Genomic DNA, 18,247 nt, shown 5'->3' on the forward strand with positions numbered 1-18,247 from the left:
TGGAGCAAAGGGCTGCTCCCTCCAGCAGCCCCCGGAGCCGGGCTTCCTTAGGGCCCTGCTGGAGTTTCCTGCCCTTCTGCTCACACAGCAAACCTCTTGGGCTTTCCCCAAGGCAAAGAATGCGCGTTCCAGGCCCAAGGCCTCCCTCCATCCTGTCTGTGCAGTCTCATCTCTTGCAGGGGGCTGCAAGGGTGATGCCCCCTGGAGACTGGAGGCTGGGTGGAGGCTCAGGCCTGGAACTTTCCCCTAAGAGCCCCGGGAGAGAAGGTGAACTATTTATTTGGGTTTACTCAGCACTTTTTTCTAGGTGGCAGATGATGGTGTGAAAGTAAACAGCAAACAGCACTTCTAGCTCAGCAAGGTGTGAGCCAGGAGAGAGACAGGCCTCTGGGACCAAAGCCTTGGAGTTTCCAGGCAGCAGGCACAAGGAGTTCAGAAAGGGCCAAGAGCAGGAGAGGCAGGCTCTTCCTCTCCGTTAGCTGTCTGACTCCAGGGCCGAGATAACAAGCAGTTCCATCCTTTCTTCATTCATCTGGAGGCACTATTGTTGAATGAGTGTATGACTTAGAATCAGATGCGATTCCAAATCCCTAGTTTTTCCAGCTACGAGTCTGAAGTTTTGTGATCAGGCAACCTATTCAATTATTCTCAACTTCATTTTCATGATGACAGCACCTACTTCAGAAGGTACTTAGTGCCTGATATTTAGTAGCATTCAATCCATTCATTCGGTCTTATTTATTCTTCCAATAAATATTCTCTCCATACCTATTATGGGCCAGAGACAGTGCCTGGTACTAGAAATGCAGAGGTTGATAAGATACAATCTCTGTAGATCACAGTCCAGACAAAGCAAAAACTGATACCAACATTCCAAAGATTTCACAATCTACAGCTGTTACTTCTGTACCTTTTTGCTTAGGTGCAATGGGTTAAAACAAACGAACAAATAAACATGAATCTTCAGACCCCACATACTTGGAATTTAACCAAGACCTTGACACTTACTGGCTAGGTAGTCTTAGGCAAGTTATGCAACTCGCTGAGCCTTGCTTTCCCTTTCTGTAAAATGGGATACTAATTACTACCTTACCAGTCTCACAGGGCTGGTGCTTGATGAAAGAAGGTAATGCATGGGAAAGCCTTTTTTGGCTTAACTAAGGCTTTTATCTGACTTTTAAGTTTCAAAGGCCTTTTCACATACAATTTCTCATTTGACTATCACAACCATGCTGGCTACTCTCCTTCTTGAGGATAAGGATGGAAAGCCCCAGATAGAACAAGGGAAATGGAGAATGTCAGGTGGCTCTCTAGTGCTCTTTCCTTATTTTGACAATCCTCTGAGCAATGTAGCAGGATAGGCATTTTACAGATAAGGAAACTGAGCCCTAGAATAGGCATGGAACAATTATATATCATGGAGAGTCTCTCCTTTGAGGGAACCTCGTTTTTGCCAGCAGATCCCTTGCATCTCTGGCCCTGCTACTTCTCCTTTGTTATATCCAAGTCAGACCCTGCATTTTTGTGAAATGCTATGAAGTCCTTTATGCAGAGTTTCCCAGACACTTAAGTCTCACTCTTATTCGCAGACTGCGGAGCTGCCCATCCAAACATTTCATTTCCTTGCCAGTTTACACTAGACATGATGTCCTGAGGCTGGGCACTCCTCCAACAGCCTTTATAAGCTGGGTCCTGAGCTCTTACACATTTTAATGGCTGGGGTCTGAACAGGGGTGACCTTGATGTTTATGGGGTGCTAATTGATGGTAACAAAACCTGTTAGCATTCAGGTTCTCCTCTGCAGTTGGGCCTCTCTGAGTAGAAGACATCCACCAACTCACAGTGAGTGCAGAAACTTGAGATGCATCCAGTTGTAGGCTGAATTCTTATTTTTTAAAAATGGATACTTTGAGTCTTTTTTGTCCTTGAAATAAAAGGAACTGCTTAATTTTTCCTTCTCTGATTACACTTTGACATTAAAGCAAAAAAGTGATATAACTATCCAGAGTGGCTGGTGAAAACCAAATAGGACGATGCTAAAGAATGTGCTTTGAGGGAAGCGGACTTGGCCCAATGGATAGGGCGTCTGTCTACCACATGGGAGGTCCGCGGGTCAAATCCCGGGCCTCCTTGACCCGTGTGGAGCTGGCCCATGGGCAGTGCTGATGCGTGCAAGGAGTGCCCTGCCACGCAGGGGTGTCCCCCGCATAGGGAAGCCCCATGTGCAAGGAGTGCGCCCCGTAGGGAGAGCCGCCCAGCGCAAAAGAAAGTGCAGCCTGCCCAAGAATGGCGCCGCACACACGGAGAGCTGACACAACAAGATGATGCAACAAAAAGAAACACAGATTCCCGGTGCTACTGATAAGGATAGAAGCGGTCACAGAAGAACACACAGTGAATGGACACAGAGAGCAGGCAACTGGGGCGGCGGGGGAAGAGAAAGAAATAAATCTTAAAAAAAAAAAAAGAATGTGCTTTGACAACTTGTGTGACTTTTATAAACTGTAAGTGGTCCTTTGCGAAATTTGGGTCACAGCACTTCTCTAAATCTCAAGTTTCCTCATTTGTAAACTAGGGATAACATCGACTGCTGTAGAGTGTTTTGTAGGACTTACACTTGTTCATTTAATTTCTTGAGTACTCACTACGTGAAAAGCTATAGTGGACACTGGGGATCCATGGTGATTTTGACCGACATGGTTCTTTCCTGACCTCGAGGAGTTAACATTCTAGCATGGTAGACAGACAGAGCCCTAAATTAATTAAATAAGTTAACATGAACGAAAGCTTTTTGCATAGTACCTGGCATGGACTCAGGATATAATAAATTATACACACACATATTTTTTATAAGAAAGGAAATGAGACGTAGTATCAAGTGCCCTAGACTGAAGTCAGAAGATTATGTGTGAATTCTGACTTGTGCAACACACTCAAGACAAGGGAAGATTTGATAAATGCTAGTTGACTTTCACATAGTCAACATCAAAGCTCTCCTGACTGGATGCTGGAGAGCTGGGATGGGGAAGGAATCTTCTGAAGTCCTTACGGAGGACACAAACCATGGGTTGATTTGGTTCAGATGCTTACTGCCTGAATCCCTAGCTGTGGGTCCTTGGCAGAATTACTTAATCTCTCTGAGCCTTAATTTTTCGCCCCTAAAATGGGGAGCATACTAATGCTCCACCTGTGGGGGTGGGTTGATGGGTGATGACTGAAGGCCACCGTGTCTGTGAAAAGATCTACGTAAGTGGTGCTATGGGTATGTCTGACTGGTGGGAACCGTAGACCTAGTGGGGCAGCACGGCTCCATGTCACCTGGCAGAGGAGTCTCTTACTGAAGAGCAAAATATTTGCTTTTCCCAGTAGCAGCCTCAAAACTTAGGTATGAAGCTTTTCCTCTGATCACCTACCCTGGCATCATCAGCCAAGCCTGTGTCAACACCTCGTTAGAAGTAATTTCTATGTGTAGCCTTGGGCTTCCTCTTGAAATCAGGTAAAAGTCTCCAACTCTTCTAAATCCCTTGTTGTCAGCTTGTTCTTTTTTTTTTTTTTTTTTTAAGGATTTATTTATTTATTTCTCTCTCCTCACCCCCCCCCCCGCCCCGGTTGTCTGTTCTCTGTGTCTATTTGCTGTGTCTTCTTTGTCCGCTTCTGTTGTTGTCAGCAGCATGGGAATCTGTGTTTCTTTTTGTTGCGTCATCTTGTGTTAGCTCTCCATGTGGGCAGCACCATTCCTGGGCAGGCTGCACTTTCTTTCGTGCTGGGCGGCTCTCCCTATGGGGCGCACTCCTTGCGTGTGGGGCTCCCCTACGCGGGGGACACCCCTGCATGGCAGGCCACTCCTTGCGTGCATCAGCACTGCACATGGGCCAGCTCCACACGGGTCAAGGAGGCCCGGGGTTTGAACCGCGGACCTCCCATGTGGTAGACGGATGCCCTAACCACTGGGCCAAGTCTGCCGCCTAAAGTTCTTGACTGACTGTACAGGACCTTGGGAATGAACGAGGCCAGGCCCAAGTGTATGGTAGCTCTAAAGTCAACCACGGCGTTTTCTGCCCCCCCTCCCACTCCTTCCCTTACCTCATCTGCGTTATCCTCTATCTTTGCTCTAACTGGAAGCTCACCGGATGGTAGGGCCTACATTTTAGTCATCTCAGTTGCCCTGGCAACTGGCACCAGGCAAGGCAGGGCATGAGCTTTTAACAAATATTTGTCGAAAGAACAAATGAATAAAAAAAACTTCATGGAAGAAGTGTCATGTCAGTTGGCTCATCTCTATTTTAGGGCCACATTATACAAAATTTATTTTGTTAAGCACAACCCTATAGAGTCTCAGTGTCCTCTGTGCCTAAGCATCTTAGAAACTCATCTTCTCTGTGACTGAGATCGTTGTTCTTTTACAGTCCTTCACCCTCAGACAAAACACCCTTCACGCCAGTACCCAAGCCACAGCCATTCTTCATCATGTGGAAGTAGTGGACACATGAAGAAGAGGTGAAAGGGGCAAGGAAAAGATAGAAGGTTTGGTTATTGGTTAGTTGTGCCCCGAAATGTATACATAAGGGGAAAAAAATCACCCTAGGCTCCTCTTACTAAACATTAATCCCCATATAAGCCTGGATGAAGTCTGGGACCTATCACAGCTATGTTTTCATTTGTCTGGACTTATTTTACAATCTTGTTCATTAAAAAAGCTGGTAGGGGAAGCTGTGACTTTCCTCTAAAGGGATAGGCTTATGCATAATGTTCCCCTATAATTTCTTCTACTTGGAAAGATGCTCAAAATTGACACGAGTTGGGGGGTCAAAGGCTCCCCACCCAAGAATCTGCAAACTTTCCTGCTGAACAAGGAACAGATGCAGGTGAAGCTGTTTAAAATTCCAGGGAAGGAGAAACAGAGCCTTGGCCCATTTGACCTCCTGAGAAGTCCTTTAATAAGTCTTTGTATTTAGCTCTAAAAGGGATAGATAATAGGTAAAATTGTTTTATATTGCCCAGAACCTGAGGCTCTTAGAGAGGCCTTAAGAAATTTTAATAGAGAATTAAATAATTTAAAATGATTCCTGCTGGGATTTTCCATTCATTACTAGCTCTTATGAGTTACGTACAGCTTGGGGAATTTCTCTGAAATCCTTTGGCACTTAAAGCCACACTGCTCAGCATCTGAGGCAAAAATAAGGAAGTGCCTACGATATGCCAGAACTGTTCTTGGTGGCACACAAACATTACCTCATTAAATCCTCCCAAAAACCCTACAATGATATTATCACTCCCATATTATATTCAGGAAACAGCTTGGAGAGATTAAGTGGCTTGTTCAAAGCTACTTAGCTAGAATGACAGGTGACTATGATTAACAGAGCTTTTTGGTCTGTGAATTGTAGGATTCCACTGAGGCCAAACCTCAGATGTAACGTGACAATGTTGCCTGATTGTTCATTATAACATTATAATTTAGATCTTACCCCCAACTAGACTTGAGGTGTCTTAGTCTCCTTCCTCACCCTGACCCAATGCCCATCATATTAAGTACTTGTCCTTTTGTCTTTTCATCCTCCATCAATCCACCCATTTATCAGCCCATCCACCCAACGATCTATTCATCTAACCAGTCACCAGACCATCTAATGGTCCATTCATCTATTCAACTGTGTGACACGTTAATTTCTCTGTGCCTCGACTTTCTCATCTGTAAACAGAGTATAGATATTGACATCTCAGGCTAAAGTGAGGGTTAAATGAACACTATGTAATATGCCTAGTATCTCACACATCTTTCACAGTGTTAGCACCCACAAGAGGACAACTATATGTTAGGTGCTGGAAAGAGCCAAGGGAAGGGACGGTTTGAAAATACTGGCGAGAGCAAGGGGTGGTGATTAGAACGGAAGCATAATCAGAGGGACAGGCCTAGAGAGAAACTGGTCCTCTGGGGGAGAAGTGTGCACACAGGGAGATGGGCTGAGTACAGGGTGGAGGGCACAGGCCAGGGTCATGGGAAAGTGCTTATCCTATGGCCTCAGCATTCTCAGTGAGGGGGAGGCAGGAATCTCTGCTGAGCATGGTGCTGGTAGAGAGACGTGGTCATTTGGAAGAGCCATGGTGGGAAAGGAGAACGAGGACTCAAAAAGTACAAGTGAAAGACCTGCAGCTGGGAGGGCCCAGAAGAGGCTGATTTCATGAGTCTGTGCCAGCCCACTCTGCGTGGTGTCATATGGCTTAGTGGCACCCAGAATCCCAGCTGTAAGATCAGGGATGGGGAATGGTTAGAATGATCCTGCATTTTGCAAGTTGGGTGTGGAAGTAAGGCACAGAGAACATGGGGTTGTCAGTGGTGAAGGAAGGTAGCTGGCGGTGAAGGACCATGGGAACAGAGGAGGAGGGAGGAGGGCCAGCCAGAAGAGGGCTGATGCGGGGCAGGAAGTGGCCTGGTTCTGGTCAGTAAGTCTCCTTTAGATGGATGCAGGTGAAAGAGAGAAAAAGGAGGAAAACTTTTAGAGGAGTTTTCATGGTGAGAGTATAGAAAACACCTCAGAGATCCTTTAGCCATTCTATAGAAGGGAAAACAAGAGCTTAGAGAGATGAAGTGATTTGGTCGTACAGTAATATACATGTCAGTATCTGAGCAAGCACTTTATGGCTGCCTTTAGAAAACAGTCACGTGAGGGGACAGCTAGACAAATGGCTACAGGAGGGACCTCCAGCCACTTGGTCTATTCTCTGTGCTTCTGCACATGTTTTCTGCTCTGTTTAGGAGTTCTTTAACCCTGATGCTTACATGTGCAAATCTAAATGGCCTTTGAGTTCTAGCTCCAATGTCACCTCCTCCTTGAAGGCGCCTCCCAGCACCCCGCTGGAAGTGGAGTTTTACCTTCACCTGCCTCCCCAAAGCAATTTGTATGGTTCTTTAGTGAGATTATTAGTCTGACTGTGTTCCCTCCAGAGTCTCCCATAATCACATGCATCTCTGCATTCCCCAGTGAGCCTCACACGGGAAACGTATCCTCTGACTACAACCATGCATTGCCAGATTTCCAGGATATGTGTGATTATTCAAGGTTCTAGGTTTTTTTATGGACAGAGGTCAGATGGGCTCAAGAGGTGGTTCTGCTACTTCTCAGCTATGTGAAGCAAATTACCACACACCTTTGAGTCTTACCTTTGTCATTTATAAAATGGCAATGATACCTATCGACTGGGATTTTTTAATTGACCAAAACTATGTGGGTTACCTACTGTGTATCAGATACCCCCAGAGGCTGGAGATACGGATATGAATATGAAGTGATTCCTGTTGTCAAGGAACTCAAGTCTACTTATGCTAGCAAGCGAGGAGAGCCAGCCAGCGGGCCCGGGACACAGGCTAACCTCATGTCAACCTTGATGCTTTCCTATGTTTTGAACAAATTAGTGTGCCCCAAAGGTGGCACCGACTTTCTCTCCCTTCCTCACTAAACTGGGCAAATGGCTTTTTAGTCTCAGTATAGGATTCCGGAAGAGGCCAGAGGGGAAGAAGGTACAGGAAAGAAGCTTCCAACCTCTTTACAGTAATTAGTCTCCTTTAGACATTAAGGGCAAACCCAAGCTACTCTCAGGCATTTTTCAACTTCCTTCTCTATCACCCAGAGTCGGAGCTGCTGCAAGCTATGGCTCAGTTCCACAGATCTAGATGGCAGAAAGCTAATGAGCCTTGGAAACCACAGGGCCTTTCACCTTACTCAAGAAGCTCGCTCAGAGAGCTTTCAAATCAAGCAGAAAAGCGGATTCCAGTATGTTGGTGCAAAGCAAGCTCCACACCTATTCCCCCAGGACTTGAATGTCAAGCCTTTACAAAGCACCTATTCCAGGAAGTAGCAAGGCACTGCTATTCATCTTAATTGAAGGGTATGTGGCTTCCGGATTAGAGGAGCCCCAAACTAGCCTGGCGGAGGTCTCAGACAGGCTCTGACTTTGTGGAAGGATTATTTTTTCCCTATTCAGATCAAGAAAAATCAAATATGTATGATTAATATCAGATTAAAATAGCTTATTATTCCAGTGATTTCCTCAAAGGTGAAAAAGATTACGTTGTTTCTTCAAACTAGGACATGCCAGACATAGTGGGGCATTTTGACCAAACCCTGACAAGCCAGGACAAACTACCGGTGAGTAAAGTAGCCAAAGAAGAACACGACCGGCAGGAACACAACAGAAACCCCACTGAGAGGGCCTGCCTGGGTGAACTGAAGAGATCTCCCAGGTTAAACTCTCTTCCCAAAGATCTCCAGCCCTGAAAATCTTCTGTGAAAGGCCCAGGCTCTCCGCCCTGTCATGCACTCGTCTCTCCAACACTCTTCTGGACACCTCCACCTGGATGTCCCCCAGGCACCTCAAGCGGCCTACCAGCACTAGAGTAAGCATTCAAAAACCCAACCTGACTGTGCAACAGCTCTGCGTAAAACCTTTCAGTGGCTCCTTACTGACAGGTAAGACCTAAATTCTTTCAAGGTCATTCACCATCTGACCCCTGCCAACTTCCTTCACCCCTCCCCCAGGACCCCCCAGTGGCAAATATCCTAAGCTAAGCCACTCCAACCTACCTGTTATTCCTAGGAAATGCCATGGTTTGTCCCATCTTTGGTGCTTGTCTCCTCCATGCCTGCCTACTCAAACCCAACCTCTACCTCCCACCTTAAATCCTATTTCTTCTAAGAAGTCACTCTGATCATCCCAGTGAAAAGTGATTGCTCTTATAGTATTGCCAGATACATCACTGTCATGATCCAATTTACATGTTTCCTGATGGTGGTTCCAGATGAAATGGTGCCTTATAAACCTGATAGCTGATATCGGCTGTTCTAGCATAAAGCCTTATAAAATGGCCCACGCAGAGTGTGCAGGGGATAAACACGGGTTTTGAAGTCAGAGAAACCTGGATTTGAATCCTTGTTTTCCCAGAGTACCTTTGGGCAAACCACCTATGCTTAATGAACCCTGGTTTCCTGGGAATAATGCCATCTGCAATGTCAGAGGCATACAGACTTGCTGTTTGAATAAATCATGAAGCACATACATGAAGGAGCTCTGTAAAGTATAAAATTTCCACTCGAAGAATAGTTATTTTTTTCAGATTACAAGATACTATACCAGCAGTTTGATTCAGGAGGACAGCGAGGTTTTGTGCAAGCGATCAGCTTGGGCATCCAAATAGAAATCTGCTTCTGCAGCCCAATTTCAGTAGGGCTTATATTTGCATACTGAAGAGCTCCAATTCTGATAGAAAATGTTCCAGGGCTGTCGGGGGAAATTCTACCAAATTACAAAGCTGCCAGCTCCTGGTTTATCAGCCTTTAACTCTGGCAGTCTTTAGCAGTCAGGCAGTCTGGGCCCAATGCCCCGGTCTTGGATTAAATGCTAGGAATGGACCAGCTCAACTGGCCTGAACCTTCACACCGCTTCCCAGATGGCTGGTGGGTTCTTTCCTGCGTCCCTCCAGCCCCAACTCTCCTTCTCTGCAGCACTGCCAATCTCTCAGATATTTATTATTCTGAACTCTGATTTTCAGTTGTCATTTGCTGTTGGGAAGGGGTACAGGAAGTGCCATGCCTCAATGGATATTACTTCTCAGGTGAAATTCTCACCTTGAGTCTCTCCTCCTTTAACACACCTCTACAGAAATAGTCCAACCTGATGGTTTCCTTCTGATGTTTAATTGGATGTCGGTTCTGGGTTTTCTGGGCTGAGAAGCTAATGCTTTTCAGAGAGGGAACAATTCCGGCTACACAAATGAGACTTGTAACAGGGGAGAATGCTCAATGCTGAATCTAATTTTCTCTCCCATCCATGAACATAAGACAATTTCTCTGGCATTTAAGCATCTCACTCAGTCTTTCTGTCATTAATAAGAATTAAATTCTGTTCCCTCAAATTTAAATCTAATTCTATTTTGCCTTGTAAATAAAATTCAATTACCATTTTCAAAATTTAGCACTAATACAACTACTACTATGTATAGAGCTTTAAATTTTTTTTTTCTCACCCTGTTGCTACTTTCAACTTTTCTTTTGTTAAGCATTGGACGTTACTTTGCTGTCAAATGTGACTTAATAAGAGAGCTTTTAAGCTCCCTACCTACCCAGTCACTGTTGCTATTATTTATGGCTTATGATTTTCTGTTCTTATTGGTTGGGGAGCAGATTAATAGAGAAGCAACTGAAAACTCAGAATCTGAGTGTGAATTTTGGAAGGCCCCCCGAAGTTAAGACAGAACCCAGGCTAGGTTAGCTGAGATAAAGAGCCCTCACATGGTGTCTCGAGGGAGATCCTCAACGCGTACTAAAGAATGTTTTAATCCGAGATGTTGCACACGACATTCGGTGGACTCTCTGCTTTGGACCCTGCCTACGTTTCTGGACTTACTTCCCACCGCCCACGGTCAGGGCTCCCACCCCCCAGTCCGACTGAAGTACGGCTTTCACATCTCTGAACTTGAGCTTGGACTGCCTCCCCTCCTCTGCCACCTGGAGCCTCCTGTCATGGTCGGGCTCACAGTGCTCCTCCCAGACGCCTCTCCTTCCCCTTTCCTGGCAGAGTTTGTTGCTCCTTCCCTTGGGCTCCCCAGCCCCACTGCACACACCTCAGCCAGAGCGCGTGTCATACTGCAAAACTGTGTGTCGTCCTGACTGGACTGAGGACTTTCTCATCCTTGGTGTTGCCAGCAGCGCCTGGCACACAGGAGAGGCTGGAAACGTTTTTGAGAAGGAAGGAAATGAATGTGTGTGCTTGTCGGGGTCTGGAGTCATCCTGGGGTTCACTCTCTATGGAGATGGCGCGCCTATCAGGAAAGGAGCTCCGGAAGTCGCCGACCTGAGAGGAGGCAGATGCGAGACCATGGACTGAGTTGTTGAGGGCAAATGAGTCAGCATGCTGATGACTCTTTTCCTAGACCAATGACCAATGTGGGGTGTGGAAAGGGGGTAGTAGAGAGACTCAGCAACTCCAAGGAACCGGAATCTGAGATAAAACAAGTTGTTCAAGGTCATGTCAGCTCAAGTCCAGGTCTTCTGGCTCCATATCTTTACTCTATAAACTGCCCTGAAATTTAAGTTTGTTGGAGTCTGAGGACTGTTTGACTTACTTAGATCTAATCATGTGTCCTAAAAAGTATATAGTAGTAATTCATTTACTGAGTTATTACTGCATGCCGGTCATCCTGGTAGGCATATATATACATATGAGTTTGAAAAACAGCCCTGTAAGGTAGGTATCAAACTAGCCACATTTGGCAGAGAGGCTGAGCCCTGAAGTTTAGCTTGGCCTCACTCCAAATCCCACGCAGTTCCTACCGACTGCACATGCTATCTCCAAACCCACACCACCTAATCTCTCAAACATCTCCACCTGTTATTCAGGGAAACTCAATTGCAATGAAATGAGAAGAATCATAAACCAGCAGCACGAGCATTTTACAGGCAGGATCTCTGCCATGTCCTGCTTCTGTGAGCCAGTAACCCAAAGGAATAAAATGTAGTGAGAGAGCCCTCTCAAATAAAAGTCATTTATGGGAGACAAGATTGGAGAGAATTCAAAGAGCAGGGGAAATGAGGAATGAATTGATGGGGCCAGAGGACGGGAGCTGCAGCCCTGGAAGGGAGGAGGGGCAGACCTGAGGGGAGCCAAAGGAGGGCCTGCATTTGAGATGGTGTTCCCGAAAAGGCCACAGAGCCTGGAATCTTCCTTAGATGTCATTAGGTTCTGAAAGAAATGGAAGGCACTCTAAGGGCCATCTCAAAGGGGGTCACGCCCTTCTCTTTCTAAGGTAGCTCTGAGCCAGGAGGACGAAAAGCCAGCTAAAGCCCTTGGGGGTGGGAGGGGGAGCTCACCCACTTTTTGCAAAGGCTGAGGTGGCAGCCAGCCCAGCAGGGGCTGCTCCCTGAAGGAGGTGAGATGCTACCAATTCTTATCCAGGAGGGGATCTGGCTGGTTGGCACTGCACATGAAACTAACGCGAGCTAGGTCTGGAAAGTGACAGAGCAGGAGCCCTGGGAATTTGGTTTCCGTTCTGCAGTGTGTGTGTATGGCGTGGTAGAGGGGGGCTCATGAGGGAGGGGATCAGACTGCCGGTCTCATCATGTGCTGGGATGTTTCTGGGCAGAGTCTTCAGCTGTAGCCCCTCCTTCCTCTGTATTCCCACAGACTCTGTTTTTTTGTCCCTTGACCATCCACTTGTTAAGTCATTCAACAATCACTGACAAGCGAATGTGTGCCTGACTATGCTAGAGATATGAAGGTGGCCTCTGACCCCCTGAGCTCATGGCTTGGCGACAGACACCAGCCTACTGCATCATACAGTATGCCATAGGGCATAAGAGCCTCCAGGAGCCACGGCGGGTTTGGATGGTGATTCTGCCACTTATTAATGGGGCGGAAGCTGGCGAGTTCTTTAACCTTTCTGAGCTTCAGTTTCCTCATCTGGGAAACGCACTAGTAACGCTGCCTCCGCAGGGTTGTTAGGAGCTTGGCTAAAATAACGGTTATAAAGCCCTTAGGGCAGTGCCTGGCACACGGTAAGCACCAAGAAACAGGTGGGTCTTTAAGGCACACTTCATCCCACGGCTTGTCAGGAAGAAAGACAAGATTAGCAACAAGAAAACCTCTTGTAGGCAACAGCCGTGGCCATGGAAACAGAGGGCCTGAATTGAATTCAAACTCAGTCACTGATGAGCAGAATTACCCTGGGCAAGTTGTTTCCCGGGGCCGACTCTTTCCCAAGTGTGGAACGGCAGGCGGCAGCTCTCGTCTCCACCACCACCATCAGCTCCGTCCTCCTCCTCATCCCGCAGGGCCCCCCAAGTGAAGTCCCGCCGGGCCCAGCGCCGAGGACAGAGGTGTGCTGGGGGGGGAGGAGAGGTGCGTGCCCTGTGCTCCTCTGGGCCACGGGCATCTGTTCAGACAGTTCTCGTGTGGCTTGTCGGGAAGGAAGACCACGTGAAAGAAGCTGGGATAAGGAGGAATTTCTGAGAAGAGATCAGAAGCCCAGTTGCTGGGAGCCCAGGGACCTGAGTAAATGCTTGTCTACAATTTGACCTCACTGTTTCCGCGAGCCTGACCAAAGCGCAGGGGGCTGGCAGCTCCTTCCAACACCGGGTGGCATGGTGAGTGCGGGGCGTGTTGACTTAAGCTCTCCCCTTGGAGCCTGGCCTCAGGGCCAAGCAGCAAGACCCTCTTCTCAGAGAAGAAGCAGTGGGGAGGCGGGCGGGGTGCGGCCAGGCTGAGGGTGCGGGGAGCACTCTGGGCGGGCCCCTAGGCTGCAGCTTCCCACGGTGAGGCCCTGGGAAGCATCTGTGCAGCCCTGCCGTGCCAGGCAGCGGACAGAAGGGCTGTTTGCCGAGCGGGGCTGTTGTGCCAGGCACTGTGCTAACCACTTGACCTCTATTTTCCCAGTGGATCCCCACAGCAATCCTGTAATGTAATTTTACCTAAGAGGAAACCGAGGTTTAGAGAGATTATGCAACTCACAGAAGACACTCAAGTAGGGGGTACAGGTCTTCTGAAGCAAAATCCAGTGCTCGTCCCACTAACCTGTAGCTGATGCCCTGAACATAGAGACAGTCTCTCAGCTCTAGTGGCACCCAGTTAAAATGAGGCATCTCTGGCTGAGCTTCACTGCAAAAACCCTGTAGGGTGAAACCAGCTCCCACTCAGCACAAGTCTCCTGGAAGGGAGGTGGCCGAAACACAAAGTCCTTACTCTACAGGACAGGCCCCGGTCTAAGCACACACCTGAATTCTACAACGTAACCATCATATAACCCTCTGCGGTAGGTACTGTTATCTCCGTTTGTCAGATAAGGAAATGAAAAGTGAAGTCCTTGGCCAAGGTGCCCCGGCTGGCATGCGGCAGGACTGGGACTGAACTGGGCAGGCACTGCCTACACAGCAGGGATGAGCGGAGGGAGCAACTGAAGCGCCGCCGTTATCCTGCAAAATGGCCTCCAGAGGGGGTGACGAAGGGAGAAACAGGGACCTGTGAGGCGGCGGCGCGGAGGGATGGGGAGTAGCCTGGACTCCCAGGCTGGGGCTTGCCCGGCTCCCTCACTCGCCGGCCGGCGTGTCCTCGGAAGTCAGGGAACCTCGCCGGGCTTCCTGGAAAGAAGGGGCACAGTGCCACAGCTGTCATCCCCGCCGCACAGGGATGCTGTGCTGTGTGCGTGTCTGTGTGTGTGTCTCCCTGCAAAATTCCTTTTTAGGCTGTGAGGCACTCAACAAACACAAATTGTTAGTACCGTTGCATGGGGGAGATGATGACTTCGAAGTTGGGTTTTGCATTCCCAACCTTGTGACAATTTATGACACTGTCTTAGTCAGTTACAGGTTAGATTCGACTATTACCTACATTTCTGAAAAGGCACATTCGTCTTGCCTCTTCCTACAAATGTCTTCACTAGTGTCAGGGGCTCTCGCTAGCGGGCGTTTTAGTTATCATCATAACTAGCGCGAACATTTGCTGAGCCCTGATCGCAGGCCACGTGGCATACTAGGTACTCTTTTGCATTTTTCGAAATAATTCTCACAAAAACTACTCCTCCCTCCCCCATCAAGGGAGCTATAATTATTATCCCCATTTTACAACTGAGAAAACAGAGGCCTGGGGAGGTGAAGTAGCTTGCCCAAAGTTCTAACTAATAAGTGACAAGGCTAAGATTTGAATCCAGGTTCAGGAACTCTTTTCCCCACAAGGTGCCACTTCTGCCGTGCCCACGAGGCCACATGCGTGTTTGGTTGTTTTTTTTTTACCCAGTTATGGAGAGCAGCATACACAGCAGTGAGGAGACCCGCTCTCACAGTTCTATACAAAGTCCCTTTCAGTGCTCTATTGTCTCTTTCTGCAGTGCTAGTTGGAGAATCCTTAGTAATCACACCCACAGTTCTAACCTGCTCCATCAGCGGCTGTGGAGTTTTGTCAGGGATTCACAACGCAAGGGACAGTTATATACCTATCATAAATTAGCTTTGTGGCCACATAATGAACAATCCAGGCCGGGGGAGCTTTAAGAGGACCACTTATTATGTTGCTATAAACAGAGCTAGATAAAAAGAATTATTCCTGAGACCCTGCACATCTGTGCTCGCAATCAAGAGCTTTGCAAACAAGGTTAAAAGTCCATTGGAGACTGTGTGTTCAACATCCATTCTCCATTCAATGGAGAATGTAATTCAAAGGATTCCAAAGGCACAAACGCTACGTGGCTCTCATTTCTTGATCCACCCAGAACTGTTAATACACAACATAATGAGCTAATTTGAGCTGCACTTCATTCAAACAGTATGGAGTTGTTAGGAAAGAGATTTGGAGTGAAAAAAAAATGGAGTTAGAGATGCTAATACTTTTTAGTTGCATGTCCTTGGGCAGGATCACTTAATAATATTCTGAGCCAGAACTTCTTCATCAGTTTATCTATCTTCATTTGTTTGTTTTATCCTGCTCCTCACTGCCTAGAATGCAAGGTCTACAAAGGTAGGGACTTCTTTATCAATTCATTCCCATGGTTATGACTGTCTAGTACACTCTATGTGCTCAATAACTATCCACTGATTACAGTATTAAATACATTTGTCAAATAGGGATGATGAGATATTTCTCACTCTGGGTTGTATGGATTAAATGAGACCTAGATGTGAACATCACTTGCTACACATCAGTACTGTGTCAGATGCTTCATATATCTTCTCATTTAATGCTGTGAGGTCTAGAAATCACGAAGTGCCCACTAGCCGAGGGATGCTGAAAAACACTGTCCTTTGGATTTTAGATGTTGAAACCATATGATGAACCAAATGCCACAAGCAGAAACCCAGTGACCCATGTGTCCACTAAGGGTTAGAAAGCTGGGCAGGCATCCTTTAAGTTCTCGTCGCCTGCACAACTGAAGGCTGTTCTGGATGGCCTTGCCTCCAGGAATAGCCGCCTTAACATAAGACTTGAGTTTTCGGTGAGCTCTAATTACAGCTAACATTGCTAAGCAGCACTGTTGTGAATCTCGAGGCCACCACGGTGGAAGGAATGATGTGAGGATGTAGTTTTGGATTCTTTGCCCTTCTAAGAAGTAGAGGGGCTAAAGGTTAAGTGTTTAGGGAAGAGGAAGAGCATTTGGAGACATGGGTTAATCCACTCCTACATGCCAGAACGGGGTCTCATCCCAGACCAGGACTAAACGGTTAGCAAGTTACAGATGGAAACGCCTTCCTCCCTCCACGCTGTTGCCCTCTCCCCACATTTACCGATTGAACAGTCATGTCCAGTCCAATTGGGGTCACAGCTGCAAAGTCCAGTGTCAGGGAGGAAGGTCCCGTGGCCCGAACACTGGTCCAAGCAGGTGGCCCTGGGCATCTCGCAGTTGGTGCCTCCCCAGCCGACAGAGCAGTGGCACTCGCCTCGCACACAGACGCCCCTGCCCGAGCACGTGGGGTCCATGCAGTCCACTGTGTGGCAGAGGAAAGAAAAGAGAGGTGAGGCTTTGATCAGCAAAGGACACTCCTTTAAAGCATAGTCTGTAGCAAAGGGGCTTCAGACATTCCGGCAGAGGGGCCCAGATTTCCTCGGGAGAGGCCACGTGCTATGATGACGAGCAAGAATGGTGGCAAATGACAGACCTGGGTTCACGACCACCCAGCGACTGACTGCGGCTTCGATCAAGTCACTGATTTCTCAGTCTCAGTTCCCTTGTCTGTAAAATGTGGATAAAAATTCCTGCCTCAGAGCGTTGTGGGGTGGACAGAGTAAGAAATGTATATCAGCAGCAGCATAGCCCCTGAGGCCTAGTATGTTGGTAATAATTGCAATAATGGAAGACGAGGCTTTGGTTCACTTCTGTATCTCTACCTCCTAGAACACTGTCCAGCACATAGTAGGTGCTCAACAAATATTTGTAGAGCAAACTACTGTTGACCACTTCCTAATGCAGTTTTATTTATGTGAGCATAAATATGAAGAGACTCCTTCATTTAAATAGGAATTTATTTCTATTTCAATTCCACTAGACCTCATCTTCCCAAAATTCTTGTGATTGATAGGAACTTTACAACCTCACTGTCCAGAGGGCAAACCTTTCAATGACCGTATTCAAGGTGACATGCGCTGACTTTGCCTGGTTTCTCCCCACGTGGTAGGTAAACTGTCTAGCTGCAGCTCACAGTCAAAGATCCCTGCGGTCTCCTAGGGGTCTCCGAGGGCCCAAGGTCCAAGTGGTCTCCAGAGACCAACCCAGAGAGGGAAAGGAGAGTAACACTGGTGGGGCACTTGCCCTTGCTTGCACTATATTAGGTGTCTTATGAATTTTATCAGATTCAGTTCTTTCAACAACCCAAGGAAATACAGGTGAGGAAAGGAGGCTCACAGAGGTAAATACTTTGTCAGATCACACAGCTTAATCCCTGTCAGAGGGGGATTTGAATACAAGGCTGTCTGATTTTGAAGCCTTTGTGGTTTCTGTTCCTGGGAGTGATTCTCCCCAAGAAGCTTTAGTTGTGGCTATATACAATAAAGAGGGACCTCTACGAGTCCACAAAGCATGGCTCAGAAAAAGATTATTGAGGGTTAATCAGTACACCCCAGTCCACACTGGAAGTGCAAAGGGGAGCAGAGAATAGACTAGGTTGGCAAGAGAGGTTGGTCCACATTCTCTACCAAAATGTTGTCAGGGATTGTCTTTCATTTTAGGGAGGTAGGGAATTGTATTCCTTTTGCAACTGTGAGGGGACAGTGGTGTCCCAGTGGGGCACCCAACGTGTAGCTGTTGGAGAAATAGTGTTGATGGAGCTGCAAGGAGTGCAGCCAGGGTCCTCCTGATAGCTCACGAGGAAGCCCCACGCTGTGGAGAAAACAGCTTCACATTTGCCCTCTGAGGACCTAGGCTCAAGGGTCAAGGGACAAAACTTCCTGGCTCGATGACCACAGTGGAGGCACGTACTGCTCTGAGCTTCCCGTCTATAAAAGAGGCATGAATAAAAATACCCTCCTCTCAGGGTACTGTGAGGACCAAATGACAGCGAGGATTTGAAAGAACCATATAAACTGTAAATTGCTGTGAAGAAGTTACTTATTATTCTTCTGTCCTCTCAGGACATTCAGTAGCATACAACTTGGGCAAACTATAGTCAGAGCTCATTTATAATTCAGATGTCCTTTTACTTTATTAATGATATTTTATAACCCAGTATATTTGACTTTTGCACTTTACAAGAGACTGGGAAACCCAGCTTGGGTT

General features: G+C 47.2%; 1 protein-coding gene across 8 annotated transcripts in view; it reads right to left on the reverse strand.

Annotated features, from left to right (window-relative positions):
- Positions 1-18,247, reverse strand: part of TENM4 (teneurin transmembrane protein 4) — an 801,291-nt gene that overhangs the window by 141,633 nt on the left and 641,411 nt on the right. For all 8 annotated transcript variants that reach the window (XM_058306052.2, XM_058306055.2, XM_058306053.2 and 5 more), the window contains one exon: positions 16,263-16,463. In XM_058306052.2, coding sequence (XP_058162035.1) covers positions 16,263-16,463 — 201 coding nt within the window. The remainder of the gene's footprint in view (positions 1-16,262; positions 16,464-18,247) is intronic.

This window comes from Dasypus novemcinctus, chromosome 10, assembly GCF_030445035.2.
Source record: "Dasypus novemcinctus isolate mDasNov1 chromosome 10, mDasNov1.1.hap2, whole genome shotgun sequence".
NCBI classification, from domain to species: domain Eukaryota; kingdom Metazoa; phylum Chordata; class Mammalia; order Cingulata; family Dasypodidae; genus Dasypus; species Dasypus novemcinctus.